Source organism: Pseudorasbora parva, chromosome 3 (assembly GCF_024679245.1).
Source record: "Pseudorasbora parva isolate DD20220531a chromosome 3, ASM2467924v1, whole genome shotgun sequence".
Lineage (NCBI taxonomy): Eukaryota > Metazoa > Chordata > Actinopteri > Cypriniformes > Gobionidae > Pseudorasbora > Pseudorasbora parva.
The window spans coordinates 20,919,677-20,938,896 of record NC_090174.1 but is presented as its reverse complement, the minus strand read 5'-3'; the positions used below and the strand labels follow the sequence as shown (position 1 = coordinate 20,938,896).

Here is a 19,220-nt window from a genome sequence, read left to right as displayed (position 1 = left end):
GCCCTGAATGTGTTCTTTACAAAACATACAGACTTATGACATGTGCGAGAAATACACTAAAATATAAAATGGACAAAAGTTTATTTGTGGGTCCCAGGAGTATAAGCTTCATTATTTTATTTTATTTTTTTGTCGACGAAAGCAAAAATAAACGCAACGGTTTGGAAAGACACACCTTCCATTCAATCCTTTCTAGTTTCCAGAGCTTAGTGTTTCTTCCTCAGAAGACAGTTGAGGGCGACAGAGGGAAATATGCTTCCAGTGTCTCAAATCTTCAGCATGCCTACTAAGTACTGAGATTTATTCGGCGACTTGACTAAGCGCTTGTACTTCACCTCAGCAAACGATGTCTGTGCCTCTTTGGACTTAACTTTCCAGTTTTCAGCATCATCGGATCTACCGCTGTCAGATGGAGAAGTCGGCATTGCGCCTTGCAGGTTCCTTTCTTTGGAAAGTATTACATTTGGGACTTGGGAAAGACTACGGCATGTAGTATTGTACTGCAGTGGTGTCCATTAAGACCTTCAGCAGTTATTAAGGGACGTTGTGATATGGAAGTAATTCAGCAACTCTTGTCATGTCTTGACTGCAGCAAACACTCCCGAGAAAGAATGAAGTAAGCGCGATGGAGCCGGACAATGCCCCGAACTCCAGACTCAAAGCAGCTGGAGTCGGGGGGTGAGTACAGCGCTCTCACATCATGACAAAAGAAAGATAGATTTCACACAAACGTTAAATGGGTCATAAATTAGCCTGCTGGCTGTCAGCTCGGTTACATAAGGAAGAATGAGTTCGCGAAGGGAGGTCCGTTATGATGTCCATTCTAGAGTTTGGGGAAACTTGATGAATGAATGGGACACATAAAACTTGTTAAACCTTGTTGAACAGCATTCATCCACAATTTTCTGTGCAAAAATATACCTTCTTTTTTTTAGATTAACTTATATTTGACTGATTTAATTATTTAATTGACTTATGCATGTATGTGTAACCAGTGACTTAGGTTGAGTTTAGGAATTATTTACTTATTTTTTAGTGCCTGGATGTATGACCAGTCCTGTTCAGCTATTTTTAAGATTATTATTTACTTAGAATTTTATCGTTATCCAGTAAAATATATAAAATCAAACAAGTTCGTTTTGCTTGAGAATCAAAATTGCGTAACATTTTTCCATTAGGGAAACTATTTTTTCTTTATTTTTAAGCAACAATATCTAACTAAATGTTGAGATATATAAACTAATACAAACTTATATAATGGGTATAATCATCCATAAATTATAGATGCATATTTAGTTTATTGATTGATTGCGTTTTGGTTGTGTTTTCCCCCCTCCAGATCTATGTTTGGCATTTCTCTAAGTTTGCTTATTGGCGTAATTGGCATAGAGTGATCAGTTCCATATCTTAATTGCATTTGTTATATTATTTCCGTTATAGTAAACTTTATTAGGGTTGAAAACACACTCTCTCTCTCTCTCTCTCTCTCTCTCTCTCTCTCTCTCTCTCTCTCTCTCTCTCTCTCTCTCTCTCTCTCTCTCTCTCTCTCTCTCTCTCTCTCTCTCTCTCTCTCTCTCTCTCTCTCTCTCTCTTTCTCTCTCTCTCTCTCTCTCTCTCTGCACTCTCTGAACTGTATCATTGTCCGTTGGGGGGGGGGGGGGGGGGTCCAAGTGTTTAGTTTTTGTGACAGAAAATGCTGACTTAAGTAAAACTACAATATCTATTTACGAATGGTATTCCCACATTCACAGTGTCAGCACATGGGGGCAGAAAAAGAATATATAATTGAAAACCGGAGAGTCTTGAGTTGTCATGTAGAACGTTGCTTATTGTAATAGAAAAACCAACCATTCTGTTACATATAGAGCAAATAAATACCTCAATATAAGGACTCTATAGAAGAAATCTGCACTTGTCAATCCATTTCTTAGGGTATCCATTAGAATTTTAGAGAAACTGCATGACCACCTAAAACACCTAGTGCAAATGTTTTTCTTCTTTCATGTATCAGGGGTGATAGATAAAATGTAATAATTTAACAATTAACTAACATTGGATCTGACATAATGTAAATAAATGGGGTCTTGATAGGTTAAGACTTAAGTTCTTGATATTGACCATAATTCATTGCACTTTTTCAGTGTATTAACTCATTTGATTGATTTAAGAGCTCTTAGAATGAAGCTCTCAGAATTTCACTGCCGTGGCATATTGAGAGGAAACACTCACTTTCTATATGGAGCATCGCAATTTTTTGGTATCCAGGCAGATGATAAGCTTTGACTGCCTATACTGAGCAGAAACAGCTGTTTGGGCTTTACAGTAAAGGCTGCTACTGCTGCCAAGTGTTACTGGGTCTACAGGCAGATGGAGCGCTGCTTTTGGACACTGACTAGACTGATAATTTAGATGAATGTGGTGATGCTTTAGTGTAGAATGGAACAATGTGATCCCAATGCTTTGTTTTCTTTCGGTAGCTGAGAGAAAAAAGACCAGTGGCAAAGGATTTTTGGGTCTTTAGTTAGACCTTTCCTGCCTTTTAAAAGTTGTTGTCTCAGTGTTGCAACACACTACAGTTGGACCAGTGCTTGTCTCTCGTCATTCAAGAGATTGGACAAATAACATAAGCTTTGAAAACAGATTTCTAGTCATTATGCATGTGGGAATTAAATGTTTGGACTTTATTAAACTCTATAGGCTACATTACCGTTCAAATGTTTGGTGGTCAGTGAGATTTTCTTTATAAAGAAAATAATATTTTATTCAGCACTGATGCATTAAATTGGAAATGTGACCACACATACATTTGTAATGTTACAAAATGTTAGGTTTTTGTGAATTGTGGGGAATTTCCATAGGTGTAATGGATTTTACACTGTACAAACTGTACATTCTATGCCCCATACTGCCCCTGTCCCTAAACCTACCCAATCACAGGAAACATTCTGCATTTTTACATTTAAAAAACAAAAGAACAAAACATAATTTAGTATGTTTATGAATCCATTCACATTGTGGAGACCGCTGGCTGGTCCCCACAATGTGATCTCAGGTTTATATTGCATTGTGGGGAAATTTGGTCCCCACAATGTAATATAAACAAGTACACACACACACACACACTCACACACACACATTAATAATTCTACTATTATTCTATTCTACTTTCTAATAATAAGAAATGTTTCTTGAGCGACAAATCAGCATATTAGAAAGATTTCTGAAGGGTCGCCTGACTCTAAAACTGGAGTAATGATGCTGAAAATTCAGCTTTGCAATAACTGGAAGACATTACATGAAACATACTAAAATCGAAAACAGTTATTTAAATTTTAATGATATTTCACAGTATAGCTGTTTTTACTGTATTTTGGTCGAATATATGCAGCCTTGGTGATCACGACAACAACAAAACAAAAACAAAAAACACTTGAACGGTGTAATATACCTGTCTTTTTATTCATTGTCTGGGGTTCTTCAGTGGTTCAAAACTGGAGACGGCATAAAAATAAGATTGGCAGATAAATTCATGCTACTAAGTTGTATCTACGGTTTATAGTAATGTGGTTTTGCCAGGAGACATTGCAAAATCACAAATCATTGTCAATTAAATGTCTGATTTGGTCAGTTTGTAACTGTAATTTATATATTTTTAACAGGAGAGCTGTCTTTCTCTGCATGGTTCTTTACTGTACATGCTGTCTGAGGCTTGCACAAGCACAGTCTGCAGGTAAGCGATTTTCATTCATAGGTTTTCAGAACCTGTATATTTTCTAACACAATTTTAGTGCCTGATCAGCATGCAAAATATGCTTCTGTTCACTTTAACCATGGTCTTGACATCTGTGTCATAACCCTGTACGTTACATGAGCACATGGGATCATTGAAGTCCAAAGACCTCACACTGCCTTGCAATAAAGTTTGAGGATACTTGACAGGACTTGGATAAATAGACCTCTAATGTTACAACCCATTGGAGTTTTCCATGAGTCAGAGGTGAAAGAGGCTACAGGTACTTTGTTTTTAAGAAGCAGTGTGCTCCATATTTGCCAGAGTTAACAATATTCAGATGATATATGGTTATTATAACCTTTAATCAACAACATATTTCTGGTCTGTTTATTTCTCTCTAAATCAGAAACCATTGCTTCTGTGATTCTATATGTTTTGTGTTTCCAACCTCATTTGAATGGCATTGTGCCTGATTGGATGTCACTGACCGAGTCTGCTGACTTTAGATGTATAAAGGTTTTTAATATTGGACAGATCCTGTATTTACTTCTTGCACAAATAATGCTGGTGGTCTATTCCTGCAATGCGTAACTGTCAATTCAATTGAGGTATTATGCTTTGTAGAGATTGAAATTACAGCACTAGCTATTCATGACATAAAGCACTATTGTGCACTTTTTATGATGTTAAGATGTACTTGTTTGTTTCAGCCAAGTAGCCTAAACATTTTAGTCCTCATTCAAGGTGTGTCTGGAATTCCCACATCTGCTTTGACCAGATTTAATGTAGTGGGAGGTTCATATCATCCGTCACATTCAGTCTAACTCATTCATGTACATGCAACATATGGTACTTCTGTGTCAGACATTAATGAAATGCAACAGCCATCATGTTTTAAAGAAGTCATGAAAGATGCCTTTGTTCTTGAGTGTATGTTTGATGTTTTCACCATATGTGAGACAGTCCATATAGCACATTCCCCCTCTGCTGTCGGAGATTTATCCGGGTATCCGCCGCATGACTTATGATCAAGTCATTTTTGTGAGACGTTGCTGGAGAGTTTCTGGAATTCTTCTCCAGCCGTTGCTCTTATCTTTTGTGTAAAGTATGATTTCCAGTGTATGGCATTCCACTTTCCACTGACATTTTATTCTGACATAAATTCCTGTTGCATTTGAAATTATGGTAGATTTCAGCTTTTTTCTGGTTAAGTGATCTACACATTTTACTGTCCCATTTCAAATGCATCATCTGACTTAAACAAACTAACACTATTGGATGAGAAGGGAACTGAACAGAGCTGGACGATGACATCACAGGAAGTCCACCACATTTATATTATTCAGTTAATCACAAAAAAGGAAGTGGCAAAGTTATTCAGTCCATAATGTACAAATCTTTTAACAAGGCTGGTACGTGTGGTAAAATCGTTTGGATTTTACCACACGGACCAGCCTTGTTAAAGAGCTTGCCTTTCATTCATCGAACTCAAATATGGCTTATCATTTGATACCTGCAAGTATTAGCCTAATGTTAGCCACTTTACATGACCGCTGAATCAGTGCAGAATAGGTTGGTATTCAGTAGGAATCAGTGTATTTTCGGTAGTTTTTCTATTTCAATTTATCATTGTCATGGAAAATTATTGTGTCCAGCCTATCAGGACATCGAGTCCCCAGGTTTCCTAAAAAAAAAAAAAAGTTAGAAAAGCTGCATGGTGGCGTTTTGTGCAGGTGAAGAGAATAAACATTTATAATTTCCTCAGCGTCCGAACTGTCATTGTGATCCATTGTTTTCCTATCGTTGAAATTCACCGCACTCCCTCTTGTAATGTCACATCCGGTTTGTGCATTTTTAGATGCGGAAGTAAAATTCTCTCACAAAAGTGGCTCAAAAAGACTTATTAGCATATTTACAAGTATATTTTAAAGTCTAGGTCCTACATTATTTTTCTAAACACTGACTCACTGGAGTCTCTAACCTGCAATATGCTCTTTAACATTAACCTAGATAAATGTGCGCTATTATTGGGTGCATATTCAAGTGTTTGTGCGGTGTGGAAACTAAATTAGTACAGCGCTTATTGCTAAACCTAAAGGTTAAGTTCACCCAAAAATAAAAACTCTTTCATTAATTACTCACCCTCATGTTGTTTGACACCCATAAGACCTTTGTTCATATTTTTGTTAAAATCTGATCGCTCAGAAAGGCCGCCATTGGCCACAATGTCATTTTCTCTCTCAAGACCCATAAAAAGTACTAAAGACATCATTACAAAGTCCATCTCACTACAGGGGTTTAATCATTTTATAAAGCGACAAGAATGGTTTTTGTGCGTAAAAAAACAAAAAACAGAAGTGTTTTGAAATCGGCCATCACTATATGTCTGTATTTAGGTTTTTTTTTTTTTGAGCACAAAAACTATTCTTGTGACAGAATTTTCATTTTTGGGTGAACCAACCCTTTAAAGGGATACTTTACCACTGGAAAGATGAATGTGTTGTGTATTTAAATTGGGTCATTTATGTAGTAGAAATGTGGCGCATTTTCAATCCATGGAAGCTTAACTTTAATAGGAATTAATGGAAAACACTCGCTTTGCTCCGCACCGCTCCGTTATGAATGCCCGAGCAGCCGCATGCATTTTACGTTCTCTGAGTGAGATCCCAATCCCTATGGGTGGGATGTAAATAATGTGGAACTAGCTCCTACTACTGGTGGTAGTCTAGCCTCTGGCCCAAAAAAAGCTTCAGATGACGCCGAATGACAATTTTTACATCATTGGAGGTTTTATCCCAGACACAAAATACAGAAATCTTTCATCTCAGGGGGGCATGAGGAAGAAAAAATAATAAAAAAAAATAATCCTAGGTTTCTAATTATACAAAGCTTAATGCTAATCAGTGAAGTAACCCTTTAGCATGCATTTCTCTCTAAATGCACATCCGCTATATTGTGGAGATGACAAGTCGTTGTGGTCAACTTCACCTTGGCGAGTTTCTGGAAATTTTCTTAGGCGTTGCTCATATCTTTAGTGTAAAGTATGATTTATAGGGTATGACATTACACTTTCCACTGACATTTCATTCTGACAAATTTCCTCGTTTAAGCCAACGCAGACTCAAAAGCCACTAGTTTATTAATAAATTGTTCAAATGGTCAGACAGTATCCTTGCTGTTTTTTCAAACACATTCATGATCATTACTTTTTGCTGGTGTGCTGTAGCAAGTTTTACGTGTGCGCTTGAGTGCTTATTTCATATTTTACATATTCATTATTATGGTTTAGTATTTCTCTGTAGTGTAGAACAATTGTATAATATTCTTTCTCAAGCCCGAAACTGAAACCATTTTCCGAAGCCACTCCCAACCCCAGTATAGTATAAGTCACATGAGCCGTGAAGGCCAAGATGGTTGTCGGCCAGAGTTGAGCTGTCGATGAGCATCTGTCAGCCCAGTTTTTGTGGAGTGTTCCACAGCGTTGGCACTAGTCAGACCCCGTCGGCTGAATGTTGAATCACCGTTGAGCAGTCGGTAAGGAGATTACTCTGATTGGCTGTTCTGTTCTGCAAACCAGCGTACAAGAAGAAAAACTAAAGTTCCAAATCCTAAACTGATTATCCTATCATTTTCAACTAATACCACTTTTATAAGTATATTGCCCATGCTTTTCTACAAAGCAAATCATATGATTTCACTATCTTGTACAAAATATAATGATTTCTTGTGCTGTTTTTAAACCCTTGTAACTACACTATCATTTTCACAATTTAAAAAAAAAAATACTGCAAACTACTATAACCAGCTAGAAACTCTTTTACTTGGGTGACAAAAATAAGTTTAAATGACCAGAATTTTTCCAAAAGCAATGTTCAAAGCAAGGCATAAAAACAAGTGTTAGATGTAATGACAATGCAAGCCTGATATGCCAAGATCAATTGTGTCAACTGGTTCTATACTGTTAAAGGTAGGGTAGGTAAGAATTGGTTAAAAAAAAATTTTTTCCCACATTTTTTTAAAACGTTCTTTATATATCAATACATAATTAAAATGTAAGTACTCTAAAATAGAAAGTATACAATTTGAGTGTCTGTAGACCTCTCACGACTGTTTTAAAGACAGCTCATTATTTCCATTCACTCCACCTTCTCCCTTCTGGGCTCTTTCCAAAGCCACGCCCCCAAAATACATGAACGCGCTAAGACGACCGCTCGGCTGGAAAACGCATTATTTACCTGAGACGAGCGGTGTGCATGTAGTGACATCATGTCAGAATCACATGTAATAAAAAATCTGACTTTATCGGTATGAATATGAACAAATAAGATGTCTTTTAGTACTCAATATCAAGCTAGAATACCGATACTGGTAAATTTTATTTTAGCTTAATTCGGTAATGAGCTAGTTATATTTATAAGGCAAAGCTGAAAACGGGGAGCATTGATACATTTTTTTCCCCAGTAACATCAGTTATACTGTGATGAAGATGAATTTCGTGTATGATTCATAACATATACTGTGTTTTGCATGTAAGAGTTTCCATGATGTGAAAGCATTGTTGATTAGTAAAGCTAACTTCCTGGATGTGGTGTACTAGCTTTTACACATGCATTTTGTTATCTAAAGTTAAATTTTGCGCAATTCAATACGACAGCGAACAACTTGAGCTAAACATATTGAGTATTTATCATCTCTACTAATGGCTAAGTGTATAATATTGTAACTTTCTTTGTTTATCCAAAGACTTATTGTGCATTGCCTTTTTGCATTGTTGCCTTCGCTGACTGCAAAACACTAGGGGTGCGCGCATGTTTGGGCAGATTCTGTAGCGAGAGCGGTGGTTGCCATGGTAGCGAGAGAGAGTGACAGTCGCCCAAGCCAATCACTTGTTTCATCCCGAATGAAAATAATGAGTGGTGTTTATTGCAGATTAAACAGTCTAGAGTCACTTGATTATTATACTCTCTTTTTCAGAGTTACTTACATTTTAATTATGTATTGACAACATATAAAGAAAGTTTAAACAAATTTGGACAAAAGTGTTTTAGATCAATCCTACCCCACTACAGAACATTCTCTCATTAAAGCGTTCTGGAAAAAATTACGATGTTTGCGTCATCTGAGGAATTTTTGGCCAGAGGCTAAAGACTACAGCCAGCAGAGGGAGCTATTTCCCCATGTTTTCAACCCACACATGGGGGATGGGAGATCGCACTGACAGCAGTCAGCTCAGCCAGCCGCGGGCTTTCATGTAAACGGAGCGGCAGAGCAAAGTGAGTTTCAATTTTTCAGATTAATTCCTATGAAAGTTAAGCTTCCAAAGGCATGAACTGAAAACACACCAGACTGAACACGCACTGTGAGTGTATGCCACGAGTGCGGTCGCGATTACCTCAGCTCTCATCACGGGAGCTCATTAAGCTCATTCATCACGATGAATGTAATCTCTGACTCCTGCAGCGTTTGTGCTGTGACACTCGCTCAGCGGTTTAATCACATTATATTGAACACGCGTTCAGATTTTAATTGTAATCTCTGTTCTCTAACTGAAGTGATGTTATGAAAATGAATGCGGTGGGAAAGTGATCCAGTAATCCAACAGTGGTGGCTTTGGTAGTGGCCTGGTAGGGCAGCGAAGCATTCTGGGAATTGTTGTCTTTCATCCCCATGAGACAAAAATACTTTTTCTGTCTTTTCTCAGTCTAGAAGGCACCAAATTCCAAAATAATTTCACATTTCTACTACATTAATGACCGAGTTTAAATACAGATTCATCTTCCCAGCGCTGAAGTACCCCTTTAACTACAGCAAACGTACTGCTGTTCTCCACTAATTCATACAGCATTTTGTCAACAAATTAATTACTTTACAATGATATGAAAACATGTACTGTAGTGTACTTTATACATACCATGTCATTGTCTGAAGTGTCCCGCTCTGTGCAGCGTGCAGCCTCACTTGTCAAAACAAACGCCACAAGGTGTCAGTAGCCGCGTTTCCATTACCCTTCAAGTTGCGCAAATTGAAATTGCGAACTGAAAATACGGCCAATGGAAACGCGACAATTTCGCAAAAACTCCCATATGTCGCAAAAAAGTTTTTACGCTCTCATGAGTTGGTTTTTCAGGCAATTCGAAAAAGGACATTTTCGCAAAACTGCAATGGAAACGTTTTTTTCGCATTTACATGTCACCTGTTGCGGTGACGCATTGCTGCAACATAGGGCCTGTATATTATATTTTCCACTCAATTGTGTCGTAATAACAAGATAATAGTTAAAAGGACATATATTTTCTCCTAATAAGGACTACAGGCTATATATACTGTAATTAAGACATATATTCAAGAAATGTATTAAAACAGAAAGAGCCAGCCTGTATTTTCAGCCTTACTCAAAGGCCGAGGAAACAGGCCAGTTACGCACGTCAATCCATTCCAGACGATCTTAGTTTGCTTCTTATCTAATAAACAGGCAATTAATTGATGAAACATCGATCAAAATAAAAATACAATTTATACAAAACTAAATATATTTTTTAAGAAAGACTTTCTAGAAAATAAAACTTGAAGTGATCAAAATCATGTGACTCCCCAGGTCTCAAACATATTGCGATTCTTGCGCATGCTGCTCACTTTTCATAACCAACATATAAATTAAAATAATAATATTACAGGCTAATGTTTAGGCCTAAACGCAGCCTATTTAGTTTCATAGTTAGGCTATGTTTTCTTTAACCCACGGCCGATAAAAGCGCCGACGTTCTCATTTTTTCCTTCTTCCTTTATGAGAGATGAAACAATTTACAATACTCTTGTCATTTTTAGCTATACAGATGAGTTCAAGACATAATTATATACTATAAACTGTCTATTTTTATTTGTGGACTCTACACATTTTATTTGGGAACTAATTAACTAACTAACTAATTTTGCATGCACTCACTCCAAAAATTGTGTTTATTAAATGCCAATTTTTTCTTTTCCAAAGCATTTCTAAATTCAGTTCATATGCCCATCAAACGAAATATCTAGCCAAAATAGCGAAAGTGGTAAAAAAAACACACAAAAAAACATTTGAGTTATGCAAATTCAAACATTTCGCTCTTCTCTATATGCGTCAACCTGGCGCGCGTAAAAGTCGATCATTCTTTGCAGATGACGGGTTCGGTTTGGAGAGAGTTATTTATTAAACTCATAAAAGACAATATAGGATTACAGTAATACTGGATTCTAAACACAGAAATGCTACATTATCATGAAGACCTTGAAGCAGATCTGACACACACACACACACACACACACACACACACACACACACACACACACACACACACACACACACACACATCATATCCGTGCCGCTTCAGTAACCTAAGAGGCTTTCCTTGCCATTAATTCTTGGATAACACACACGTCTCCTTCCAATAAAAATAATGGCTAGTGTGATGGATGGAATATACAAACCTACCAAGTGCCATCATTTTGGACTGACCTATCGCGAGAGGAAAGTAATATGTTTTAGTCGCATAACTGCAGCTATGGAAACGCTGTCATTTCGCAACAGTTTTTTATCGACTTTTAAGAAATATTGCAAAAGTTTTTCGCAAATCTGTAATGGAAACGCAGCTACTGATAGATTTAATTTCACCTCTAGAGGCAGCTCTTGTACTGTATAATAACAGACCCTTCTCAGCCACTCCAGCAATGAATGCAACCCGGAAAAACTATCAATATAGATTTGTTGTCGATATCTGATTGCTCCAGTTATCGGTTCCGATTGAAAGCCAAAACCGATCAATTGGTCGACCCTTATTTCAGACAGCACTCCTTACTGTGATTTGTGAGTAGAACCAGCTGATGTTCATCATGTGTTCTGTTTAGGTGCATATCTGGAGTCTTGTTTTTGTTAGGGTTTTGTGTCAGGATCTCGTGATTAATGTGAAATTATTCAGATCATTAATTTTCTAAATTCAGACCAGTGGTTTTCCAGCTGTTTGTCAGAAGATGATCTGTCAGCTCTTATTGACATGCATGATAATGATTTTAGATTTGCCATTTAGATTTGCTTACAGTACTACTGCATACATAGTGATCTCTTTCAACAGTCCCGTCCAATCTGCTGATCATCATCTGTTAAAGGGCTTACAAGGGGGAAAGTCCATGCACATTATTCCATTTACATGTGCTTTTCATTTAGTGCTCATTGGGTATATTGTATAACTGCAAATGCTAAGCTGGATTTTGTTAGGTCAAGATGTGTTTGGGTTAGATTTGGTTTTGTAATGCATACACTCAATTGTTTTTATTCTAAACTCTTTACTCATTACTGCAACGTTAAGAATCATATCTACTTGGATAACATGGGGCATTATTGATATTGGTTGTTTTTCAGAAAAAAATACTATAAATAGTCAATGTTATTGTCTTGATTTCCAGTAAAAATATAATTTAGCAAAAGTAGCAAAATTACTCTAAAACATCAGAGCTAATTTATACCCCATTACTTTATTAAAAAATTACAAATATTGAGGCTCAAGCCGAATGTTTTGGTAGCCCATTTGGAAAACACCAAAAAACCAACAGCCCTTTTGGGCTTTGCGAGCCCTGGCCCATACATGTTCTAGTCTGATTCCTAATCGCAGCTACTCCTTAAATAAAGGATTCTCCAGCCTGCGACGGCGTGCTAAGTTATGTTCAGTTAGACACGTTTACGTAATCAATAGATCTCTATCAAGCGATCTGTAACAAGGCAATACTATCACATAAAAATCTATTTTAATTAATTTAATCTCATTCTGTCTGCAAATCCAGTCTCTTGTTTACAAACTAATCTGTGGTTAAATGAAGGAACAAACACCCAATGTCTTCCCCCATGCTTGTTAGATATTCAATAAAAATAAAGTTCAACCTTGCATTCATTATATTAGATAATATTAGCTTTTTCAATGACTGTGTTCTTCCACAACCAGGCACAGCGCAATATCTTGCTATCTTCGGCATGCTTATTTCTCTGTAGCATGAATCCGTTTAGCTCTACGAAGGCCCATGTTATTCATGTTACATTTCTTGGACAAGTCGGTGGGCGAAGCTAGAGAATTAGGCATATTATTTCTTCTGTTGAGGCAGTGTTTCACCACACTCTGACGTCCCAGCTTGGCACATTCAGAGATTGAGCGTTTATGGGTCCTGGTGTGAATAAAAGCTTTGACTAACAAGGAAGTTTTCAGCTCCGAAACGTACGGGATTTTCTTATATCACAATGAACCATTATATATCAAATGCAGAATGAGAAGTTGTTTCTCGAAACAATGACTGATTAGTCATTTAGTTCACCTGTTGTCTCATTAAGTTAATGTGTTAGTCCCTGTGTGTTTAGACCGTCTTTTCATCTCATTCTTGGTACGTTCTTTTTTGACGATTGTGTATGTTGTGTGTAGTTTGGATAGCTCCCTATTTTCTTGGATGTTGTCAATGAAAGTCTGTTTTTTCTTTTTCGCCGTTTTATACCCAAATCCACATCATAAACAGGAATGATTCAGGCAAAACAGATCAATATGCTTGTGGTTTTGTAAATCTTATAGGGATGTTTGAGATGCAAACTCCCACTCACTCCACTTGACCTAATTTATTGCAGACCTCTAACGATCTAATGAATTTGTAGTACGGTTGATGAACCTGTAAAACTCACATAAGCCCACACGGTGGTATTTTTATTCTTGTAACAATATCATCATAGTATTTAATGAAAAACTGAAGCATTACCCCAGATGAAACATTATCTTTGTCACATATGTTCTACATATGCTTTTGTTAATGATCTATTCCTGTAATGAGCTCAGTGTCTCAATGTCTCAGTGTGTGAGAAACATCTGCAAGCATTCAGTCGACTGCAGCGAGATCCATTTTGCTCTTAATCCTTTTTTATAGTCACAGCACATATACTGTATGTATAGTGATTATCCCTGCAATTATTTGTGGTTTTTCCTTTTTGTAGATGTGGACGTGCTGCAAAGACTGGGATTGCTTGGGAAAAGACCGTCTGGAACACGCTCCACACCTCAAGGTGTCATCCCCTTCAAATCGGGAGTCATCCTAACCCAGAGGGCGAGAATTGACATCCCAGTGAGCTCTGTCTTTCCTGCATCACTGGGCTCAGCGTTCACAATCATCCTTAGCGTGTGTTCGCATCGCATAAACGATGCTTTCTTCTTCACTGTTGTGACAAAGAGGAAAAGACTGCAACTAGGGGTGCAGTTCATCCCTGGGAAAATCTTAGTATACTTGGGCCAAAAGAACACTGTAAATTTTGATTATGATGTTCACAATGGACAGTGGCACAACCTGGCTTTGGAAATCCAAGCCCAAAGAGTTACGTTACATACTTCTTGCGGTAAGACAAGTATACATGCAGATTTGAATTTTAAAAATGAAGAAACGCTGGATCCAGAGGGCTCCTTTCGCTTGGGAAAAATGAGCCAGAACTCTGTGCAGTTTGAAGGAGCCATCTGCCAGTTTGATATTCATCCCTCTGCTAAGGCAGCTCACAATTATTGTAAGTACATTAAAAAACAGTGCAGGGAAGCTGACACTTATCGGCCTAACCTCCCTCCTCTTTTACCACTATTACCGCTGGACCCCAATATATCTGTCACCATTCAGACCCCAAACATTGTAACAGAGCTAAATGACAGACATTTTAGCTTTAAACCTTCACCTATAAAAGACAAGATACACAATAATCACGAAACCTCACAAAGCCTGAACATGTCCACTCTAATGACATCTCAGTCTGTGCAAATCACTTTGCCACCAACGATAGCCCAGCCCACATTACAGCCCCCCCTGCAGGCCACGGCACAAACTGCAATGGCCTCCTTTGGGAGTAGGACATCACAAATATCTCAAACAAATCCAACTCAACAAAGCGACCCCAGGAAGAACCTTGTAAGGGCTACTATAAAGCACCCGATGTTAAAAGAAAACAAGATGGCTGCCACTGCCATACCGACAAGCAACCAGAAGAACAAACTTGTTTTACAGACCCCTGCCACAACAAAACTTAAACCTTCTAGCACATTCGCGATGTCAGAGATTACAACATTAGCATCATGGAAACCTCTACAAAAGGAGACCTCCTTTTTCAGAGTCAACCCAATCTCTTTTGAGCCTGTCACCCCTGCAGCCACAGATGGTTTCCAAACATTTGACATTGAACCAACCCAATATTCCCTCTTGGCTGAGTCACCTGAACTGAAAGGAGAACCTGGACCACCGGTAAGATGTTCTTTTAATATTTTTTGTTGTCTGATTCTTTGCGGTTTTCACATTTATATGAACTGAAACAGAAAAGTATTTTCTCATTGGCGCTGAAGTATTGAAAAATTCATAGATTTGGTCATAGAAAGACAGACAAAATGTTCAGGAAAAAATGAAGAAGTAGTTAAGATTTGGTCAAATGTTAAAAAAATAAATAAATAATAAATAAACAATTGTGGTCTCAACATGTAACATAAGGGTTGGTATGTTAACTGGGTTGGTAACATAAGGTATAAAATGATGGGTTGATATAACTGTCCTGATAGCATAATAAAAAAGGACTCAATAAGAGCAAGAATACCTTAAGCAGTTTGACAATATTTTTTTTAAATAATATCTTAGAAAAAAACAATAACAAAATTATACATATTTTAATTAATTCACTGCCTAATAATACACAAAAAACTTCCAAATGTCAAATCAAATCAAAGTAATGTAGTGTTACTAATATTATAATTATTTAACTTCTTCACTGATTACTAATATTCATGTCAAAGTCATGTGGTGAAATCAACTTTGAAAAAAAAATGAAAGAAAATATGACATAATAGAGCCCTGCATTTTTGCCCGAGCCCTACGGGCCCCGACTTTTTAACGCTCCAGGGCTGGGCCAATTTTCTCACGTTATACCTCAAACACGGGCCAGCTTCAGGCACTTTTTAAGACAATCACATACCGTGACTGTCAAGACGGCTCGCACAGTGTTTAGAGTCCGCAGCCGTGCTAGCAGCAATACGAGCGTTTTAGAGTTATGGACTTTTTACAACTGGTCACTTCATTCGATTTTCACGTTTTAGATAGCTATTAGATTGTGAAAAGACCAGGAGTAAATGCCTTCCGTAATTCGTTCGAGACAGATTATATCCAAAACCAATCACTCAAACAAACGAATTCAGAAGGTGGTCTGGGACGCATTTCAGACGAAACTGGAGAAGTGCGCATCTGGTTGTTTAAACCATGTTGGTAAATTTTACTACTTTGCAATTTAAAAAAAAAAAAAAAAACATGTGAGAGCGTGTTATAGGCTAAAGCCAATGTTGTAGTCAGATGATGACGTAACTGCAACACGCAAGGCCACCAGTGAAACTGAAAGTAAGTCTCAAAAATTGAATGCTCAAATACACAATCATCTTCATTAAATCATGAGACTAAATGATCTTACCTGTGATTAGGTCGCTCTTTCTCCTGTTGCAGTCTTTGATCTTGAAATGAGCTGAAGGATAAAATGTAGCTCATAAAAAAAAAAACTGCACTGCGCAGCCTCTGTGAAACTCTGTAATGGCCGGCACGATTTAACTTCCCAAAGAAACCTTTCTCAGATGAGAAGTTTGTGTTAGTTTAGCAATTATAATGTTTTGATCTACACAAAAACACATACAATTTGTTTGTAACAGGCTTTATGGTTCTTGAATTTCAATTCCCAGTATTCAAGAACTGGAAAATGTATGTGAAAACAAACATTGGCCCTTTGAAAGTGTTTAAATTAAACTAAATGTAAGAGTATTTAAAGAAGAGAAACCAACATATTACTGCTGTTCTATAAGCATGCCCTTCTGTCAGCGAGTCTGTTGTCTATTTTTTCTACGCTGCTCACGCTGAATTAAAGCCACGGTGCATAGCTCTTGATCAACTTGACCTGATTAACATGAAAGATAACTGATTTCACCATAAAATCATGTAGTGCATTTTTCTGTGTGTTTCACAATCACCACATAACATCCTGCGTTGTGAAATAAATTATATATATATATATATATATATATATATATATATATATATATATATATATATATATATATATATATATATATATATATATATATAATATACATACACACACACACACACACATACACACACACACACACACACACACATCATATTATATGCATGTGTGTTTGGCGGCATTGAATGGTCACAAAGCGCGTTCGCCATCGGCTTTGACCGCTCTAAAATGGTGGATGGCTAACATATAGAAGCCCATAGAAACAGTTGCTAATAAGGTATCCACGTATACATATCTATCATCAGTTGCTCTACAATAATTTTATGAAGCGACGAGAATAGTTTTTGTGCGGAAAAACAACAACTAAATAACGACTTATATAGTGATGGCTGATTTCAAAACAAAGATTAAAACGGTTATGAATCAGTGTATCGATTCAGGATTCGGATCACCAGTGTCACGTGATTTCAGCAGTTTGTGTCACGGTCTGAATCATGAATAAATACGCTGATTCATAACATTTCGAAACTTTGTTTTGAAATCGTCCCATATAAGTCGAAATAATAAAATTATTGTAGAATCACTGCAGTGAGATGGACTTTGTAACGAGGAATTGACATTGGTGTCAATGAAGGCCTGTCCAAGCCATCGGATTTCATCAAGAATATCTTTAAATTACAGAGGATGAACAAAGGTCTTATGGATGTCGAACGACATTAGTCGATTTTGATAAGCTGTCTGACACGGGCCTCAAATCTAGGCCCTAGCCTTAGACGCTGAGGCCTTAATGAGGCTGAGGCCCCTGTCCGACAGCTTACCAAAAAGTGCAGGGCTCATAAGACATATTATAAAGATGACACCTTTACACCCTCATGACACCCTTATTGACCATGACTATATGGCATGTTCAATAAGGGTGCTTCTCAATATTTAAACAGCTGTTTCCTCTTTTCCTCGCTCCTCTGTCCTCCAGCCTGTGACATGGAAACCAATCGAACTCAGCCATTATAAAAGACATCTTAATTCTCTAATTGCACTGCAAGGAACAGGGAGTGAGGAAGTCATGAATGAGTATACACAGGTGTATCCTTCCCTTGCATTCTAAGGGGGTGGAGCCAAGACGCAAGGAAAGGAAGTGAGAATGCACAAATAAGAAATGAGAAGCACCCAAAGGTTATGTTTACATGACCGCGATTTACTAAAAACAGCATTGTCTAAAGTATCCCTGTGTACACAGATCTGCGGAAATGACTAAAAAAGTTTGTATTTTAGGCCAGTGGTTGGCGATGTCACTTTGTCAAGAAACACCCTGCGAAGACGTAATACACATGCTTTAACCATGTAACCATTTTCACAGAATCACGTTTTTTGTTGTTTACATGAAGACGGTAAAGGCTAGCCTGACTAGCCAGACCCACATCAAGATGTTTGGTCTGGAAACTCGCCATTGACAGGGCTCAATCCAGGGGCGGGATAAACGGTTGTCTTTCAAACTCCTCTCTGCACGCGATAGGATATTGCTACAACCAACCAGAGCAACGAAGTTGAAGCAAAGCTCGTTTCCAGATTAAACTTTCACCGTATGTGGTCAGCAAAACTCAGAACACATCTTCCCTTTTTAAGAATGACTTCAGTGCCGTTCTTTGTTTTTTTCCCAGAGAAAAGCTTAACTCCAGGTCTTCCAGAGTCGCGGTCAAATCTGATTCGAAAGACCGCTGTTCGCCAGCTTCTGTGTTTACTAGTAGCACGCAAGCGCAAATCTGCCATCATTATGTTAAGCCCCGCCCACCGACTCTATACACAATGTGATTTGGCCTGACCAGAGTTTGGTTTTTACAGCTCAGAAGTGCACGGAGAGTTGCTAGGCGACACTCGCAGCAAATTAGATTTGCTGTCGCTAGGGTGTGTCTAGATATCTAGGTTAGGTAAAGGCATCATTTCAAAACCTTGCAGTTTGAAACCAGTTTTCAAAAGCTTGTGTTTTCAGACTCCCAAAACACAGTTTTTGTGTAACTGAACATCCAAAACGCATAAGGTTTCAACTTAAAATGGTGTCATGTAAACACCCCCAGTCTCTCAAAGATATCCGATTACTTGTTTTGGCATGGTTAGTTCAGGTTGCTGAACCTTTAAAAAAAACTTATTTTTTTTGTCAAGCTTGTAACATTATCCAATTTATTGGACAGTAAAATTGTATTACACTGTTGCAGGATTTTCACCGATTATTTTACAGAAGGTGGTAATGTTCTGTAAAGTCAGGTTACAGAACCATAACAACAAGGTCTGCAGCTTTCAACAGACCACTAGAACTCCATGATATAAAGACCATTTTCATTCTTTTTTAAACAGTGTCTTATGGTGGCCAGATGACAAGTGCTGCTTTGCTTATTTAGAAGAATGGTGAAGTGTGAATTATTGGCTGTGTCCATGTGTTTTTGTGTGTGT

At 37.6% G+C, this 19,220-nt stretch overlaps 1 protein-coding gene across 2 annotated transcripts in view; it reads left to right on the top strand.

Moving 5' to 3' along the window:
* The first annotated feature begins 251 nt into the window (after positions 1-251).
* col27a1b (collagen, type XXVII, alpha 1b) overlaps positions 252-19,220 on the top strand; it is a 133,607-nt gene continuing 114,638 nt past the window's right edge. For both annotated transcript variants that reach the window (XM_067438081.1, XM_067438083.1), the window contains exons 1-3: positions 252-678; positions 3,660-3,730; positions 13,728-15,007. In XM_067438081.1, coding sequence (XP_067294182.1) covers positions 626-678; positions 3,660-3,730; positions 13,728-15,007 — 1,404 coding nt within the window. In that variant the 5' untranslated portion in view covers positions 252-625. The remainder of the gene's footprint in view (positions 679-3,659; positions 3,731-13,727; positions 15,008-19,220) is intronic.